The following is an 18,234-nucleotide window of genomic DNA, read 5'->3' as shown; positions in this document are numbered from 1 at the left end:
TCCCCATCAATATTGATAGTTCTGATTACTGACTGTATTTCTGTCCATCTTATTTTTTCCTCCCTTTTATGTTTTTCTTTCTTCTTTTGCGCTATCCCTCCTCACCATTGTTTTTACCTTTGACCACTGCTTCACTCAATTTGTCCTCCTGTCTATCAACTGAACCCTTTTTTGTGTCCCTTTCTCCTTTCTTCTGTTTTCTTTCCCCTTTCCACCTCCTACTTCCCTGTAGGGTAAGATAGATTTCTGAACCTACTGAGAATGTGTTATTCTCTTTTTTGAGCCTAATTTGATTCAGTAATGCTCACTCCTTCTTTTCTTTCCCTGTACTGTAATAGATCCTTTTCACCTTTTCTTGTGATATAATTTATCTTAATTGGCCACTTCCTTTCTTCTTCTTCCAGGATAATTCTTTTTTTTAAACATATCATTTCAAAATTTACTTATACTGACATCTTCTGTCTACATATATGCTTTCTAACTGTGGTAATAGTGATAGAGTTCTCAAGAGTCACGAGCACCATGTTCCTTTGTAGGAATGTTGTCTTATTAAAAACATACTTTTTTCTCTTTTCTTTAATTTTTTATGTATCTCTTGAGTCTTGTGCTTGTAGATTCTAATCAGCTCTGGGATTTTCATCAGTAAAGTTTGAAAATCCCTTATTTTGTTGAATGTGTATCTTTTCTTTTTGAAAGTGTTTGTTTAGGGGTGGAGATGGTGCAGTGGCTAGAGCCCCAGCGCTGGAGTCAGGAGTACTTGAGTTCAAATCTGGCCTCAGACACTTAATAAATACCTAGCTGTGTGGCCTTGGGCACTTGACCCCATTGCCTTGCAAAAACTAAAAAAAAAAAAAAAAAAAAGTATATTTAGTTTTGCTGGGTAGTTGATTCTTAATTGTAATCTAAGCTCCTTTGCCTTCCTGAATATCAGAGTCAAGGACCTTTGATCCTTTAATGTTGTATTAAATCCTATGTAGTTCTGTCTGTGATATATTATAATTTGAATATTTTCTTTTTGGCTGCCTGCAATTTTTTCTCCTTCAATCAAAAATTATGAAATTGGCTCCAGCATTTCTTGGAGCTTTTATTTTGGTATCTCCCTGTGATTTTTTTTTTTTTTTGCAAGGCAAATGGGGTTAAGTGGCTTGCCCAAGGCCACACAGGTAGGTAATTATTAAGTGTCTGAGACCAGATTCGAACTCAGGTACTCCTGACTCCAGGGCTGGTGTTCTATCCATTGCACTACCTAGCCCCCCCCTCCCCCATTTTGGTTTCTCTTTCAGGAAGTGATTAGTGGATTCTTTCAATGACTATTTTACCATCTTGTTCTAAGTTATCAGATCAGTTTTCTTTAATGATTTCTTGGAAGATATGTTCTGGCTCTTTTTTTTGGTTATGGCTTTCAAGTAACACAGTAATTTTCAGATTATCCCTCCATTATCTACATTCAAGGTCAGTTGTTTTTCCAGTAAGATACTTTACATTTTCCTCTCCTGATTTTGTTTGTCTGATTCATGATGTCTCCTAGTCGTTTTCTTCCACTTGCCCAATTCTAAGTTTTCAAGGAATTATTTTCTTCTGTTAGCTTTTTTTACCTCTTTTTCCATTTGGCCAGTTCTACTTTTAAACGACCTTTTTCAGTGGAGTGTTTCTTTTATTCCCATTGTTGCAATTCTGTTTCTAGGAATTGTTGTCTTCAGTCTATTTTTAATTTTTCATAATTCTCCTGCACAACTCATTTGCCAGTTTTTTCCCATTTTCTTATTTGATTCCTTATGTTCTTCCAAAGGTCTTTTTTGGTCTGAGACTAATTCATATTCCTTTTTGAGGCTTCATATATAGGCATTTCATCATTGTTTTGCTCTTTTGAGTTTGTTGTTTGATCTTCCTGTCACTATAGTAGTTTTCAGTGTTAGGACTATTTTTTTTTTTTAGGTTTTTGCAAGGCAAATGGAGTTAAGTGGCTTGCCCAAGGCCACACAGCTAGGTAATTATTAAGTTTCTGAGACCAGATTTGAACCCAGTTACTCCTGACTCCAGGGCTGATGCTTTATCCACTGCGCCACCTAGCCACCCTGTGTTAGGACTATTTTTTAAAAAAATATGTGCTCACTTTTCAAAGTCAGGGGCCCAGGGGCCACTATCCTAGTGTTTATGCTGGGGGCCAGATGTCTGTTCACTGATTTTCCATGCTGGGGCCTCAGGTAGTTGTGGCTTATTCCCCAAGTTGGGGTACTCCTTACTGGGTGGAGGTTCTGGGCCTTACAGTTGGCCTTTTGCATGGGGCCTACAGGCCTCAGAGCTACCTGCTAAGCTAAGATTGAGGGCCTTAAGTTGCTCTGCAACTAACAATGTCTTGCTGGCTTCCCTATACCCACCTGTGTTGGGTTCTGCTCCTCCTCCACCCAAATGGAACAGACCTTCCAAAACGCTTTAGCTGGAAAATTGCTGGGTGGCTAGTTGGCACAGTGGATAGAGCACTGGCCTTGGATTCAGGAGTACTTGAGTTCAAATCCTGTATCAGACAGTTAATAATTACCTAACTATGGCCTTGGGCAAACCACTTAACCTCATTTCCTTGCAAAAAAAAAAACAACCAAAGGAAAATTGCTCCACTCTGTCTCTCCCTCCCCCACCCCACCCCAAATTCATTTAGAAACTGGATTTAAGCAGAGAACTCAGACAGTTCCCTGACTTCTCTCCACCATCTTGGTTTCATCCCCAACTGCATTTGATTATTATAAGATTTTATATAATTTTATACAAACTTATGTACACTAAAATTTACATTTGAAGAGGCAGAGCCAAGATGGTGGAATAAAGGCAAGTATTTTTCTGCTTTCCCAAATTTCTCTCCTTACAACTTTAAAAAATAATTCTTCAAAAATAAATTCTGGAACTGAAAAATTACTGAAAGGACACAGTAAAAAATCTTTCCAGCCCCAGGCAACTTAGAAGATTGGCAAGCATTGGATTTAGTGTGTACTTAGCCAGAAGAGACCAAAGCCTCAGCCCGGTTCCAGCAGGTCTTGTGCCTGACTGAATTGTAAGCAGTGGTTTCCAGACTCAGATGGGGAGGGACCAAACAGTTGGTCAGAGGGAGTGTACAGGGAACCCTTCGTTGGATTTTGGTGCAGGACTCTATTGAGTTGTTTATATGTAGTTCCAGGACATAATTTCAAAGCATGGTGGAGCTAGACTACTAGAGCAAGTGAACAAGGGCCCCCACTTTCTCATGGTCCAGCTCAAAGCAGTGTGTTCATGGTCAATTAGACCTGGAGAGCACACCTCTCAGAACATGCTATCTTGGAAGAATCGAAAGCTTAAAAGCACCCAGAACTTGTTCTGGGATACAAAGCAATGTGTAAAACCTTATGCTAGGTGTCCCCTACTTCTCACTAATAGAGCCCAATTTTAACTATAAAAAGCTGAAAGTCAAAAAAGAAGCAGAAAAATGAAAGGAAAAAAATGAATCTGATCATATAGTTAACTGTGTTGACAGAGAAAATCAAAACACAAACTTAGATGAGGATGTCAATGTCAAAATTGCTACATTCAAATACTCTTTGAAAAATGTAATTTCTTGATTGGTGCATAAAGAATTTCTAGAAGAGTGCAACAAAGCATCTTTAAATCAAATAAGAGGAAAAATTGTATGATGTGGGAGTTTTACAAGTAAATTATTAATGAAAAGACAACCATTTGATAAGGAAGCCCAAAAAAATGCAGAAGAAAATAACACCTAAAGCAGAATTGGCCAAATGGAAAAAGATATAGAAAAAGACAAAAAAAGATATAAAATCAATGATGAAAAGAGTTCTTTAAAAGTAAAATAGGCCAAGTGGAAAAGGTGATAAAAATTAACTCAGAAAATAATTCCTTAAAAATTTGATTGGGACAAGTGGAAGCTAATAACTCCATGAGACATTAAGAAATAAGAATATAAAATCCAAAGATTCAAAAAAAAAGACCATGAAAATATCTCATTGGAAAAACAACTGATATGGAAAACAGACCAAAGAGCAATAATTTTAAGAATTATTAGACTACTTGAGACTGTGATTTAAAAAAAAGGGTATAGGCACCATCTTTCAAGAAAGTATCCAAGAAAACTGCTCTTTTAGTCTAGTATTAAATTGTAAAATAGAAATTGAAGCTGTTCTCATTGAATACTTCGCCTCCTGAACAAGAATCCTAAATTAACCCCCCAGGAATATTATAGCCAAATTCCAGAATTCTCAGATTAAGGTGAAAATCTTATAGGCAACTAGAAAGAAGCAATTCAAGTTTTTTGGAGCCACAATCAGGAATAACATCTTCTATAGTACATTAAAGGATCCATATATATGCAATATATTCTTAAGTAAAAGAAGCTAGGGTTATAATCAATAATTATCTAAATAGGAATATTGAATATAATCCATCAGTGGAAAATATACAGTCATTGGAAGTGGGGACTTCAATTATTCCTGATGAAAAGATCAAAACTCAAGAGAAAAATCTGACTTTAAAATATAAGACTCCAGAGAAGAAAAAAAACATAAACAGGTAGGAAAAATCTTTAGGGATTTAATAAGGTTAAATTATTCATTTAGATTCCTACATCAGAAGATGATACTTGTAACTCCTGAGAACTTTATGATTTCAGGATATGTTAGAAGTAGTTTAAACATAGAGGGCATGAATATGAGTTTGTGATGGGGTAATATATAAATAAAACTAAACACTGAGAAAGAGTGATCCATCGGGAGAATGGGGAAGTGAGAGTTGTTGATGTTGTGTAGTCATCTATTTTGTCTGACACTTTGTGACCCTGGGATCATAGCATGCTACTTTTTTCTCAAAATCTATTCAAGTTCATGTTCACTGTTTTCATGAAACTGTGCCCCTCTCTCTTCCATCCTTTCCTTTTGTGCTCAATCTTTCCTAGCATCAAGGCTTTCTCTGTTGAGCCCTGCCTTTTTATTAGGTGGCCATAGCTTCAGTTTCATTGAATAGACCTTTTCATTGACCTTCCATTGAATAGACTGAATTAATTTAAGTAGTGACTGATAGTAACTAATTTTATTTTGTTGCTCTTCAAGGGAACCCTCACATCTTCTCCAGCCCCACAATTGGAAACCATCAATTCTCTCAGCTTTCCTTTATAATCCAGGGGAGAGTGAGAAAGGGATAAATTTTGGCACTTAAAAGAGGCATGAAAGAACTTTACAGAAAAGGGGAAGATGGATGGGTAGGGATATACAACACTTGAACAGTAATCTCATTGAATTTGGCTCTAAGGAGGAATAGCATATATATATATATATATATGTATATATATATATATACATATATATATATATTCAGTTAGGTATGGAAATCTGTCTTATCCTACAGGGAAGTAGGAGGTGAATGAATGGGGGTAGGGACTGGTCCAAAGGAAGGTGGATAGGAAGAGAAGATTGTCAGAAGCAGAATACTTTTGAGGAGGAATAGGATGAAAAGAGAGTGGGAGAAGAATAAACTTGGAGAACAATTAGGAGGGAGGGAAATAATTATAGAAAAGATTTTGTGGTAAGTTTCTCCAAAAAGGCTTCATTTCTCAAATATATACATAGAGAGAGAACTGAGTCAAATTCAAAAAAAAAATATGTCTTTTCTCTCATTGTTAAATGGGTCAAAGTACATGAACAGGCAATTTTCAGAAGACGACAAAGCTGCTATCAATAATCCTTTGGAAAAAAATGCTTTAAGTTACCATTGATCTAGAAGTAGAAATTAAAATAACTCTGAGGTACCACCTCACACCTTTCAGATTGACTAATATGTCAGAAACAGAAAATGACAAATGATAGAGGATATGTAGGAAAATTGAGACAATAAAGCACATTGTTAGAGTTAATTGATTCAACCATTCTGCAGAGCAATTTGAAATTTTCCCCAAAGGACTTATAAAAACATGCCTTTTGATTCAACAGTACACCTCTATGACTATTCTTTTTTTTTTTTAGGGTTTTTTGCAAGGCAAACGGGGTTAAGTGGCTTGCCCAAGGCCACACAGCTAGGTAATTACTAAGTGTCTGAGACTGGACTTGAACCCAGGTACTCCTGACTACAGGGCCGGTGCTTTATCCACTTCGGCACCTAGCCACCCCTCTATGACTGTATTCTAAAGAGATTTAAAGGGAAAAAAAACCCAAAGGAACCTCTACAAAAATATTTGTACATAGCTCTTTTTGAGATGGCAAAATATTGGAAATTGAGGCCATTCCCAGAAATTGAGGCCATGCCCATCCCCTCAACAACTTGTGGTATGTGATTACATTAGAATACTATTGTGCTATAAGAAATAATGAGACTTCCAGCAAAGATGTCAGAGAGAAGACAGGCATTATGCTAGGGTCTCCTGGTCTTCCCTCATATATAATATGGAACAAACTTAACAGAAACTCGATTGAGTTTTGACACTAGGAGAAGAACATCTACAAACAAGGTCTGTTTTGGGGGATCATGGGTAAGCCAGGGTCAGTGAGCAGAGAGCCAGTGGGGGTGGAATGAGAGCCAGACTAACCTAAGATTAGTGGTGGAGATTTTGGCTGTGGGAGCAGCTGTCTGGGTCACTACCAACAGGACTGGAGGGTGAGTTCTGGCCCAGAGAGTGGCACTGATGTTGATCCCCTGGGCTCAGCTAGAATGGAGAAACACAGACTCTATACCTCTTCCTAAAACAAACACTGTAACAGCCCACCTTCCCCCAGGCTTAGGGGTGGTGCAGCCTACATTGTTCAAGGATAAAAGTATCTAGCAGCACCACCCACCCCCTCCCAGGCTGAGGGAGAGAGCTGCAAATCAAAGTCACAGACACTCCAAAGAAAGCAACCCTACTGGCTGGAGTGAGCAATAGCCTTTAGGGATCTCAACACCAAACCACTGTCAACCAGCCCCTCCCTATTGACAAGATCTTAGGAAAATTAAGAAAGGCCAGCAGAAGGGGGGTTCATATACAACTACCTAGAAGGTAAAGACCCTAACTCAGAGAGATCTAGAACTTCTGAGTAGAATATGATTTGGTTTCTAACCCAGAAAGACTTCCTTGAAGAAATTAGAAAGGAGTTTAAAAATCAATTTGAAAATTTGGGAAAAGAAACTCAAGAGAAGATTAAAACATTGCAACAAGAAAACAAATCCTTGGAAAATACAGTTGGATAAATGCAAAAAGAAAATCTCTCAAAACTTCAATTGGACAAATGGAAAACTCCTTCCAAAATAGAATTGACTAATAGGAAAAGAAGTTGCAAAAGGTAAGTGAAGAAAATTCTAATTTTAAAAAGGAATGGAGAGGTGGCTAGGTGGTGCAGTAGATAAAACACCAGGCCTGGAGTCAGGAGGACCTGGGTTCAAATCCGATCTCAGACATTTAATAATTACCCAGCTGTGTGGCCTTGGGCAAGCCACTTAACCCCATTTGCCTTGCAAAAACCTTAAAAAAAAAAAGAATGGAGTCTATGGAAACTAATGACTTCATGAGACAAAAAGGATCTGTTAAACAAAACCAAAAAATAGAAAAAATAGAAGAAAATGTAAAATACCTCATCAGCAAAGCCATTGATCTGAAGAATAGATATAGGAGAGAAAACAAGAATCATTGGGCTCCTTGAAAATATTAAAGAGAAAAAAGCGTGGACTTAATATTCCAGGATTTAGTGGTCGAAAATTTCCCTGACATTATGGCTCCAGAGGGCAAAATACTTATTGAAAGAATGCATTGATCTGCTCCAGAAAGGGATCCTAAAATGAAAACACCAAGGAATATTGTGGCCAAATTCCAGAACTGTCAGATAAAAGGGAAAATCTGGCAAGCAACCACAAAGAAACAATTTAGATACCAAGGAGCCACAGTAAGGATTATGCAGGACCTGGATGCATCAACATTAAGGGATCTAAGGGCCTGGAACGAGATATTCCAAAGAACAAGGGAGTTTGCAATGCAGCCAACAATTCACTATACAGCAAAACTGAGCCTTCTCTTCCAGGGGAAAAGATGGATATTTAATGAACTAGGAGACTTCCAACTTTTCCTGATGTAAATACCAGAGCTAAATAGGAAATTTGGACTTCAAACAGGAGACTGAATAGACACATGAAAAAGGAAAAAAAAGGGGGCGGTAAAGAAAAAAAAACTGCTGTCCAATAATATAACACTGACTATATCCTCACCTGGGAGAAAGACTCTCATAGCTCTTAAGAATTGTAACTCTGTTGGAAAGAATATACTTAGCCAGAAATAATGGACATTCATGACTTTTCTGTGACTCAGAATTATTTAAAAACAATACTTCCCAAAAAGGGGGGACAGTAAAGAGATGGGACAATGGAAGAGATTGAATTGGGTAAATCACATTACATAAAGAGGTACAAAGGACCTGTTGCCATAGAGGTGAAGAAGGGAGGAGGTAAGAACCACCTGATTGTTACTCTCATCAGATGTGGTTTAAAGTTAACATGCACAAAATTCAGTTAAGAAACTTACCTTACCTTTCAAGTATTAAAAGGGGAAAGGAGGAAGGGGGGGAGGAAAAGAGGAACTAACAGAAGGAAGGGAAAGGGGAAAAAATGGGGGGGGGTTGGGTACAAGGGGGCAAACTGAAGGTAGTGATATTCAGAAAAAAATACTGGAGAATATGGATAAAGTGAAAAAAGGGAAAAATTCCAACAGAGGTAAGATAGCATGGAGGGAAATAAAGAGTTAGTAATTATAACATTAAATGTGAATGAGATGAACTCTCCCATAAAACATAAGCTAATATAGAGTGGATTATAAACCAGAATCCTACAATATGCTGCTTATAAGAAACTCATTTGGAGCAGAGAAAGACATAGAAAATAAAGGTAAAAGGTTTGAGCAAAATATATTTTGCTTTAGCTGAAGTGAAAAAAACAGGAGGAGCAATCCTTATCTCAGAGAAAGCAGCTGCAAAATAGATAGCATTAAAAGAGATAAGGAAGGAAACTATCTTCCTAACAGGTACCATGGACAATGAAGTGTTTTCAATACTAAATATGTATGCACCAAGTGGTGTAGCATGCAAATATTTAGAAAAAAAAACTGAATGAATTGCAAGGAGACATAGACAGCAAAACTCTACTGGTGGAATACCTCAACCTCCCTCTCTCAAATTTAGATAAATCTAACTATAAAATAAACAAGAAGGAATTTAAGGAGATAGATTGTTAAAAAAAAAAAAACCTAGCCATGATAGACCTTTGGAGAAAATTGAATGGGAATAGAAAGGAATATACTTTTTTTTTTCCTGCAATATGTGGCACTTTACGCAAAAATTGACCATGTTCTAGGGCATAAAAACCTAATAATCAGATGCTGAAATAGTGAATACATCTTTCTCAGATCATAATGCAATAAAAATCTCATGTAATATTGGGACAGGGAGAGAAAGACCTAAAACTAATTGGAAATGAAATAACCTCATATAATAACCTCTATAATGAAACAAATTATAGAAAGAATTAATGATTTCATCCTTCGCAGTTGCAGCCAAGGCAGTTGTCAGGGGACATTTATATGTGTAAATGCTAACATGAATAAGAGAAAGAGGAAATCAATGTACTAAATATGCAATTAAAAAATGAAAGAAAGAATTAATTGAAAACTACCAATTAAATACCAAATTAGAAATTCTAAAAATTAAAGGAGAAATTAATAAAATCGAAAGCAAGAAAACTATTGAACTAATGAATAAAACCAAGAGTTGGTTTTGTGAAAAAATTAAAATGATAACCCTGGTTAAGTTGATTAAAAAAAGAAGAAAACCAAATTGCTAGTATCATAAATGAAAATGATGAAGTCATCGCCAATGAGGAAGATATTAAAGTAATAATTCAGAATTATTTTGCCCAACCATATGCTAAAAAAATTGGCAATCTAAGTGAAATGGATGAATATTTACAAAAATATAAGTTGCCTAGGTTAAATGAAAAGGAAATTAAATACCTAAATTGTCCTATTTCAGAAAAAGAAATTCAACAAGCCATTGAACTCCCTAAGAAAAAATCTCCAGGGCCAGATGGATTCACAAGTGAATTCTGTCTAACATTTAAGGAACAATTGGTTCCACTTCTATATAAACTCTTTGGAAAAATAGGTGTAGATGAAACTCTGCCTAACTCTTTCTATGACAGTAATATGGTGCTGATAACTAAACCAGGAAGAATTATAACAGAGAAAGAAAATTATAGATCTATCTATATAGATATAGATGCAAAATATAGAATGCAAAAGTCTTAAATATAATCTTAGCAAAATGATTACAGCAAGTTAACAATCAAAATTCCAAAAATTTAATGAGTTACAAAAATTTGTAAGAAAATTCTTATGGAGAAATAAAAAGTCAAGAATTTCCAGGGATTTAATGGAAAAAAAAGTACAAAAGAAGGTGGTTTAGTCCTACCAGATCAAAAATTATAAAGAATCGGTCATCAAAACTGTCTGGTATTGGCTAAGAAATAAGAGTAGTGGATCAGTGGAATAGACTGGGTACAATAGCAAGAAATAATTATAGTAATCTGCTGTTTGATAAACCCATAGAGTTCAGTTTTGGGGATAAAAACTCTCTTCGATAAAAAACCTTTGGGAAAATGGGAAGTTAGTATGGCAAAAACTTGGATTAGACCAACACCTCACAACTCTGTACCAAGAGAAGATTGAAATGGATATTGGATTTAGACATAAAAGAAAATATTATGAGCGAACTAGGATATCAAGGAATAGTTTACCTGTTAGATCTATGGAAAAGGAAGCAGTCTATGACCAAGTAAGAGTTGGAGAACATGATTAAAAACAAACTAGAGTATTTTGATTAAATTAAAAATGTTATGCATGGACAGAACCACTGTAATCAAGATAAAAAATTAATAAATTGGGAAACAATTTTTACAACTAGTATTTCTGACCATGGACTCATTTCTAAAATATATAGGGAACTGAGTCAAATTTATAACCAAAAAAAAAAAGCCATTCCCCAATTGACAAATGGTCAAAGGATATGCAAAAGCAAATTACAGATAGGGAAATCCAAGTGATACATAGTCATATGAAAAATTTCTCTAAATCATTACTTATTAGAGAAATGCAAATTAAAGCATCTCTGAGGTACCACCTCTCAGACTGGCCAATAGAACAGAAAGGACAAAGATCATTGTTGGAAGCGATGTGGGAAATCTGGGACACTAATACATTGTTGTTGGAGCTATGAACTCATTCCAATGAACTCATTCCAACCTTTCTGGAGATCCATTTGTAATTATATCCAAAAGGTAATAAAAATGTGCATACCCTTTGATCCAGCAATACCACTACTGGGTCTATACTCTGAAGAGTTCAAGAAAAAAGTATATAAACATCACTTGTTCAAAAATATTCATAGCAGCTCTGTGGTGGCAAAGAATTGGAAATTGAGTGAATGTCCTTCAGTTGGGGAATTGCTGAACAAATTATGGTCTATGTACATTATGGAACACTATTGTATTAGAAACCAGGAGGGATGAGAATTCAGAGAAGCTTGGAGGGATTTGCATGAACTGATACTGACTGACATAAGTAGAACTAGAAGACCATTGAACATCATATCAGCAACATGTGGTTGATGATCAACCTTAATGGACTTGCTCATTCCATCACTGCAACTACCATGGGTTATTTGCAATGGAGAATACGTCTGTATCCAGAGAATGAATTTACTTTTAATTAAAATAAAATTGTAATCTTATGTTATTTTGCTATCTCTTATATTTTATTTTTTTTCCCTTAAGGATATGATTTGTCTCACAACACATTCAACTTGGGACAGTGTATAGCATGGAAACAATGTAAAGCCTAACAGACTACCTTCTGTTAGGGGCGGGGCGAGGGAAGCAAGAATAGGGAAAAATTGTAAAATTCAAAAATAAATAAATTCAAAATTAAAAAAAAAAGATTTGAGCAGGATACTTCCAGGAAAAACCTGGAAAGACTTATATGAACTGATGTAACATTAAGAAATCAAAACCAGGACTACATAGTAACAATATTATATGATGATTAGCTGTGAATGATTTAGCTGTTTTCAGCATTATTGTGATCCAATGATTTATGATGTAAAATACCATTAAAGAACTTATAAAGTCTGAATACCCTTCAAAGCCAATTTGTCTTTTTAATTTTTAAAAATATTTTTGTTTTTGTGCTTTTTGAGGTTTTTTATTTTTTTTTATTTTTTTGTTCTTTGTTTTCTTTTACAACATGACTGATTTGGAAATCTGTTTTCACCAACAGCAGATGAATAACCTCTATCTAATTGTTTGCCTTTCCATTGAGCTGGAATAGGGAAGAGAGAGAACTTGGAACTCAAAACTTAAAAAAGAATGTTAAAATTTTGTTATATAATTGAGAATAAAATAAAAAAAATTTAAGTCACTAAAACATATTAATTTATTGATGACTCTAGTCACACTACCAATTCACATTCCACAAGAAAAACGAAATCCAAATAATTGATTTTGATGATTGTTTTTGAGTAATCAAATTTTTTATTGAGCATAAAAGAAAACCTAAAAATTTTCATCTGACTGCATTTTGTGTTTGTCTGTGTTTGTGTGTTTGTGTGTGTGTGTGTGTGTGTGTGTGTGTGTGTGTGTGTTTAAAGAAGAAAGTTTAAAAGGGGAGACACGAGTTAGGGAGAGATAGTGATATTTATAAATCTTAATATCATTTATAAATATATTTCCTGTGAGTTCTTTAAACAATATATATGTTTGTGTAGTTAGATATTGCCAAAACACTGTATTTATTACATGTATTAATGTGTATAATATGAGATCAAGGAAGTGGGTACATCAGGACAGTAACTTTGAGATTTAGATCATTGGTTTTTAAATTTTAGATTTGAAAGGGGACATATAGAGATCATATCTTTCCAATCCTCTGATTTTTCAGAAATTTCAGAGACCTTATAATTTAGAAGGTTCCTGTAACTGCACTGATTTCATGAACACACACACACACACACACACACACACACACACACACAAACACCCTTATTCATTAGTGCACCCAGGGTCCCAGTTTCACTAGACTCATAGTTTGTAAGGCACTCAGCACTTAAAGTAGATTATAGGATCTCTAATGAGCCCATTTACTGCTGTTCTAAGCTTCTGAAGATAAGGCTTTTTTTTTTTTTTTTACTTTTCTTCCTTTTGCTTGACTCTTGCTAGAAACTTTCACTGCTAGAGGATCCTGATCTCCTTATATGACACTTTTGTTATGCAGAACACTTTAATTGTTTTTTATTCATGTCCAACTCTTCTTTATAATCCCAGTTTTAGTTTTCTTGGCATAGATACTGAGTGGGTTGCTGTTTCCCTCTCCAGCTCATTTTACAGATGAGGAATGGAGGTAAATGGGTTTAAGTGACTTAAACACAGCTACTAAGTTTCTGAGGCCTGATTTAAATTCAGATGAGTCTTTCTATCCAATCAAATCACCTAGTTGCTCACTTATTGATAACACTTAGAGCTTTTCAAAGGGTTTTACTCTCAACAGTGTGGTATGTTATTATTGCTACCAATATTCTCAATGCTCAGATGAGGAATTGGAGACCTAGGGTAGTTAGAGAAATTGTTTAAAAATACATAATTATTAAATGTCAGCTAGAATTTGAATCTTGTTTTCTGCAAATTGAAAGCTGTTTTCTTTCTCCCACACCATAAACTTAAACCTTTCATTTACTTGATATTCCAGTTTCATTTTTGCTTGATTCAAGAACATTAGATTAGAACTTTAACTATTAGTACAATGCTGAATTGTTCTATTAATATAAAATTTATATATTATATAATTTCATTAATGCAAACTAGATTCTAATTCACTGTTTTAATTATTCATTTTTTTAATTATTGATTAATCATGTATCAGCCCATAGAACCCCACATTTTATTCTAAGGAACCATAATTAATTAATTTACATTATTCTGTATTCTATAAAAATTTTTTAAGAATAGAATTTTAGTGAATGAAGGCTTTAAAATCATAAACTGGCATTGAGTTTACAAAAATACAATTTAAAATAGCTTTTAGTTTTATATATGTTCAAACATTTAATTTTTGTAACATTAAGACATATTTGTGGAAATTTTATCTTGGGTTAAAAATTTAGTGAGGGTCATGTGACCATTTGGAAAAGTAGATGTGTAGTCAGTATATATTAATTAATTTTCAAAATCAGATTCAAAGACAATAGGATGATAGTTTCTAAGGATGATAATTTAATATTGATGTGTCAAAATGCTAATTTTTCATTTTTTACTTACTTTGGACAGCTTATTGTAAGTCAAGAAGATTTGGTCATAATATTTAAAATGTTGTATGAAAATATATGGATTGAGAATACTAATTTAATAACTTCAGTCAAAGAAGAGTCTTCTAATATTGCTAGTGAACCAACATCTCATCGCTCGACTGGAGGTATGTTTTTTAACTTTAAGAAATAGTACACACTTGTCTTCCTTTGGAATACTAGCCTACTCTTGGGGAGGGTTGTCACCCAGTAAACTCTCTTGCCCCTACATATACCCTTTTTTTTTTTTTTGAGATTCATATACCCTTTCTTACTGCTTATTACCTTATGATTTGGCTTCCCTTGGGAGACCAATCAATTTGGGGAAATGGGATTCCCCCAGATAATCTCTTAAGCTCCTTTACCTTTCCTTACTGCTTAGTCTCTCATAGTGGAAGCTGTTGCTACTGCTGCTGCTAATTTTTCTCTCCTTTAACTTCTACTAATTACGATACTTGAATAAACTGTTTTTGTCCTTAAAAGAAAATTGAAAAGAAATCATATAGTTGTTAGTATTTATTAGTTTTGAGAAAATAATGAACAAAAATGTTTATTAATATATGCACATCTGCCCAGGACTATCTGGTATAAATATTGCATTGCCATTTTATTATTATAAAGGAAAACCAAGTGCTGACAGAATTCTTTATTTCTTGTTACTTTTTACTTCTTTTCCCTTCTATGATGATTCTCAAATCTATTTATACACTCTCACCTGACTTTCAGTCTCACATCTCCAGCTGTTCTATTGCACACCGGAAACTGGATGTCCGGTAGGCATCTTAAACTTAACATATCTAAAACACTGAATTCATACATACTTTTCCTTCCAAACTCTCTTCTCTATCAAACTTCCCTATCGGTATCAGAAGCACCATCATCTCCTTTCCACCCCCACCCTAGTCTCACATATTCATAACCTTTTAAAGTGTCAAAATTGACCTTAACTCCTAATTCTTCTTCAGTTCCCATATCTAATCTGGTGCTGATGCTTATTGGTTTTACAGTTATTGCATCTCTCTCTTGTGTTCTCCCTTCTCTCTTCTGACTCATTTCCATTTTCCTTGTATGGGTCTTCATCACTTCCTATATGGACTATTGTAATAACCTTTGGGTTGGTCGCTTTCCCTCAAGTCTTTTCCCCCTCAGTCCATCCTCCATTCAACTGTCAAAGTAATCTTCCTGAAGCACAGGTTTGACTATATCTCTCTCTCTCAATAAGCTCCATTGATTTCCTTTTAACTCCAAGATTTGATAGAAAATTCTCTGAATTTTAAAGATCAAAACAGAAGAAAAGGGAAAATTTGTAAAAAAAGTATTTGTTATATAGTTTTTTCTTAGTAGAATGATATATGATTTTTGTGTTTAATTTAAAGTGGTAGAGCAGTTGAAAGTATACTTCATCTAAAATCAAAGGACCCAGGTAAAATTCTGACCTTTCTACTTAGTACCTTTGACCTTGGGCAAGTCAGTATCTCAGATCCTCAATTGACTCTGCTATAAAGTAAGGTTTAACAATGAAAAAGGTAAATAAAAAAAATGTGTAGACTATATAAGCATCTTAATTGGAAGAATAATTTTTTCCCTACTATTCTGTCTTCTAAAGGGAGTTCCCTGAAGTGACATGCTTTGGATAATAAAAATAGAATGTGTCAGACAACCCTTGAATATAGGTTGTTTGGCTGCCTTGCTAGATGACTTTTAAAAAATAGGCTTTTGTTGTAGAGACAAGTGTGGATTACTATATGCTTTTATTTTAAGGTTTGATTTATTTAGCAAAAATTCTTTGTCCACTATATTGATGACAAATTATATTTGTATATTTGTATGTGTATATATATATATGTATGCATGTATATATATTTATGCATGTAGAGAAACAGAAAATTTTCTAGCTGACATTCCTTTTGTTGCATGTTATAATAAAAACATGAAATAGCAAGTGTTATTAGAATCAAATCTTTTTTCTCACCATTGTCTCTGGTGTCTTTGATGAAGTTTTATCATATATTACACATTTTTATCTGCTTAAGTCATTATCAGTGCTAGAGCTTTTAAAAAAATGTTTTTCTGTTTTTTTTCTCATGTTTTTCAATGCCTCCAATTTCTCTAAGGAACAACTGTAGTGACAGCCGCTGTGGTGGAAATGCATTCCCATGTACCCTGTGTTAAAACTACATTAAGCCTCAATTTCAAAACTAATTATGTGACTTTAACTTTGTATGGCCCAAATTCTAAAATTGTAAGTAATGGGAGAAGGTAGAAGTATCAATGTTATCTTTCAATAACAGTTTTTATATCAAATTTTAGACCAGTTATGAAAAAATGTATGCATTTAGGAAATTCCTAAGATAGAAAACATAGAAAAGAGAAAGGAAAATAAGAACAGATCTTTGGTTGAATCCTTTGTTAGTATTAGGAGATAGATGAGAAATCAATGGAGTTGGAAAGAGCAGTTAAATTTAGAAACACAGTATTGTAAAGCTTAGGAAAAGGGGGTGGTCAATTGTGTCAATAAAAACAAAGGTAAGGAGGATGACTGAAAAAAGGGTTCTTATAATAGATGATTGGGTGGTCATTAGAGAAGTTTCAATCATTTTCATTAAAAACTTTTCAATAAGTTCAGCACTGAAGGAGACCAAAGTTAAATGAATGGGATGAAGAAATAAAGGAGGAATATTTATGGGCCCATGGAAACCTAGGTGTGGATGGAACGTACCAGGGGAAAACAAAAGACAACAAGTACATTTAAGATAGGAACCTTTTTTTTTTTTTTTTTATCATTTCTGGATCTTAAGTGCCTAGTACAGTGCCTTGCACATAGCATATTTTTATTAAAATTTTTTGTTGAATTGAATTAAATTAATTGCTCCCCTTATTAGTAGGCAAAAATTTCTAATGCTCTAATATTAATGTTTTCGTGCTTTAAATTACAGAAAATCAGTGGGGTGTGTGTGTGTATATAATTTTGAGGGTTTTTTCCCATTCATTTCAACAAACATATATATATATATATATATATATATATATATATATATATATATATATATATGTATACACACACACACACACATATTGAGCTCTTACTTTTTGTTACAGGGTTTTGTGTTTTTTTGGGGGGGGGTTGGGGAACAAGTTAATATTTGTGTTTATTTCTTTTCCAAATAGACTTCCTTTGTAGATGTTCGGGATCCCCTTTTGAAACTTGCAGAGTTCAAATTGGAACAAATTTTAGGTGTTGGGAAAGTGTTTACAGATGATTCAGTATTTTGTTCATTCTCCTTGAAACACTGTATATTAGAAGATAAACAGAGTCATATCCAGAAGGCAACTCCACAGTATGTACAGTGATAATTTTCTGAGTTAACATGTTTTTGGTTTTGTTTGTTTTTTTCACAGTTACATGCAAAAACAAGTTTTGACATTCACTTTTAAAACCTTGAGTTCCGAATTTTCTCGCTTTCTCCCACCCCAATCCCTCTTATTCAGAAAGCAAGTTATTTGATATGTTAGAAATTTGTAGTCATGAAAAACATTACCACAATAATAATGTTGTAAGAGTAAACATGACCAGCCTCCCTTCCCCCCAGGAAAAGAGAAATTTCAAGAAAAATACATTAAAATATAAAAATATTTGCTTCAATATTTATTTGGGCATTATCAATTCTGTCTTTTGGATGGATAGTATTCTATATATATATAGTATTTATATATAAGGTATACTTAATCCGTTAATATTATATAAACTTTTATCAAAATGTCACTTGTAAATCAGCTTGTAAAATATGGATTATACTGAAGGTTATCTGTCCGGGGGGAGGTACTAGCATTGTAGATTATTGGAAAAGATATCTTAGACAAGATA

At 34.3% G+C, this 18,234-nt stretch overlaps 1 protein-coding gene across 6 annotated transcripts in view; it reads left to right on the top strand.

Moving 5' to 3' along the window:
• VPS13A (vacuolar protein sorting 13 homolog A) overlaps positions 1-18,234 on the top strand; it is a 349,000-nt gene that overhangs the window by 175,493 nt on the left and 155,273 nt on the right. For all 6 annotated transcript variants that reach the window (XM_074196703.1, XM_074196708.1, XM_074196704.1 and 3 more), the window contains 3 exons: positions 14,353-14,497; positions 16,484-16,611; positions 17,538-17,707. In XM_074196703.1, coding sequence (XP_074052804.1) covers positions 14,353-14,497; positions 16,484-16,611; positions 17,538-17,707 — 443 coding nt within the window. The remainder of the gene's footprint in view (positions 1-14,352; positions 14,498-16,483; positions 16,612-17,537; positions 17,708-18,234) is intronic.

The sequence above is a fragment of the Macrotis lagotis genome, chromosome 8, assembly GCF_037893015.1.
Source record: "Macrotis lagotis isolate mMagLag1 chromosome 8, bilby.v1.9.chrom.fasta, whole genome shotgun sequence".
NCBI classification, from domain to species: Eukaryota; Metazoa; Chordata; class Mammalia; order Peramelemorphia; family Peramelidae; genus Macrotis; species Macrotis lagotis.
This window is presented reverse-complemented; position numbering and strand designations above follow the sequence as displayed.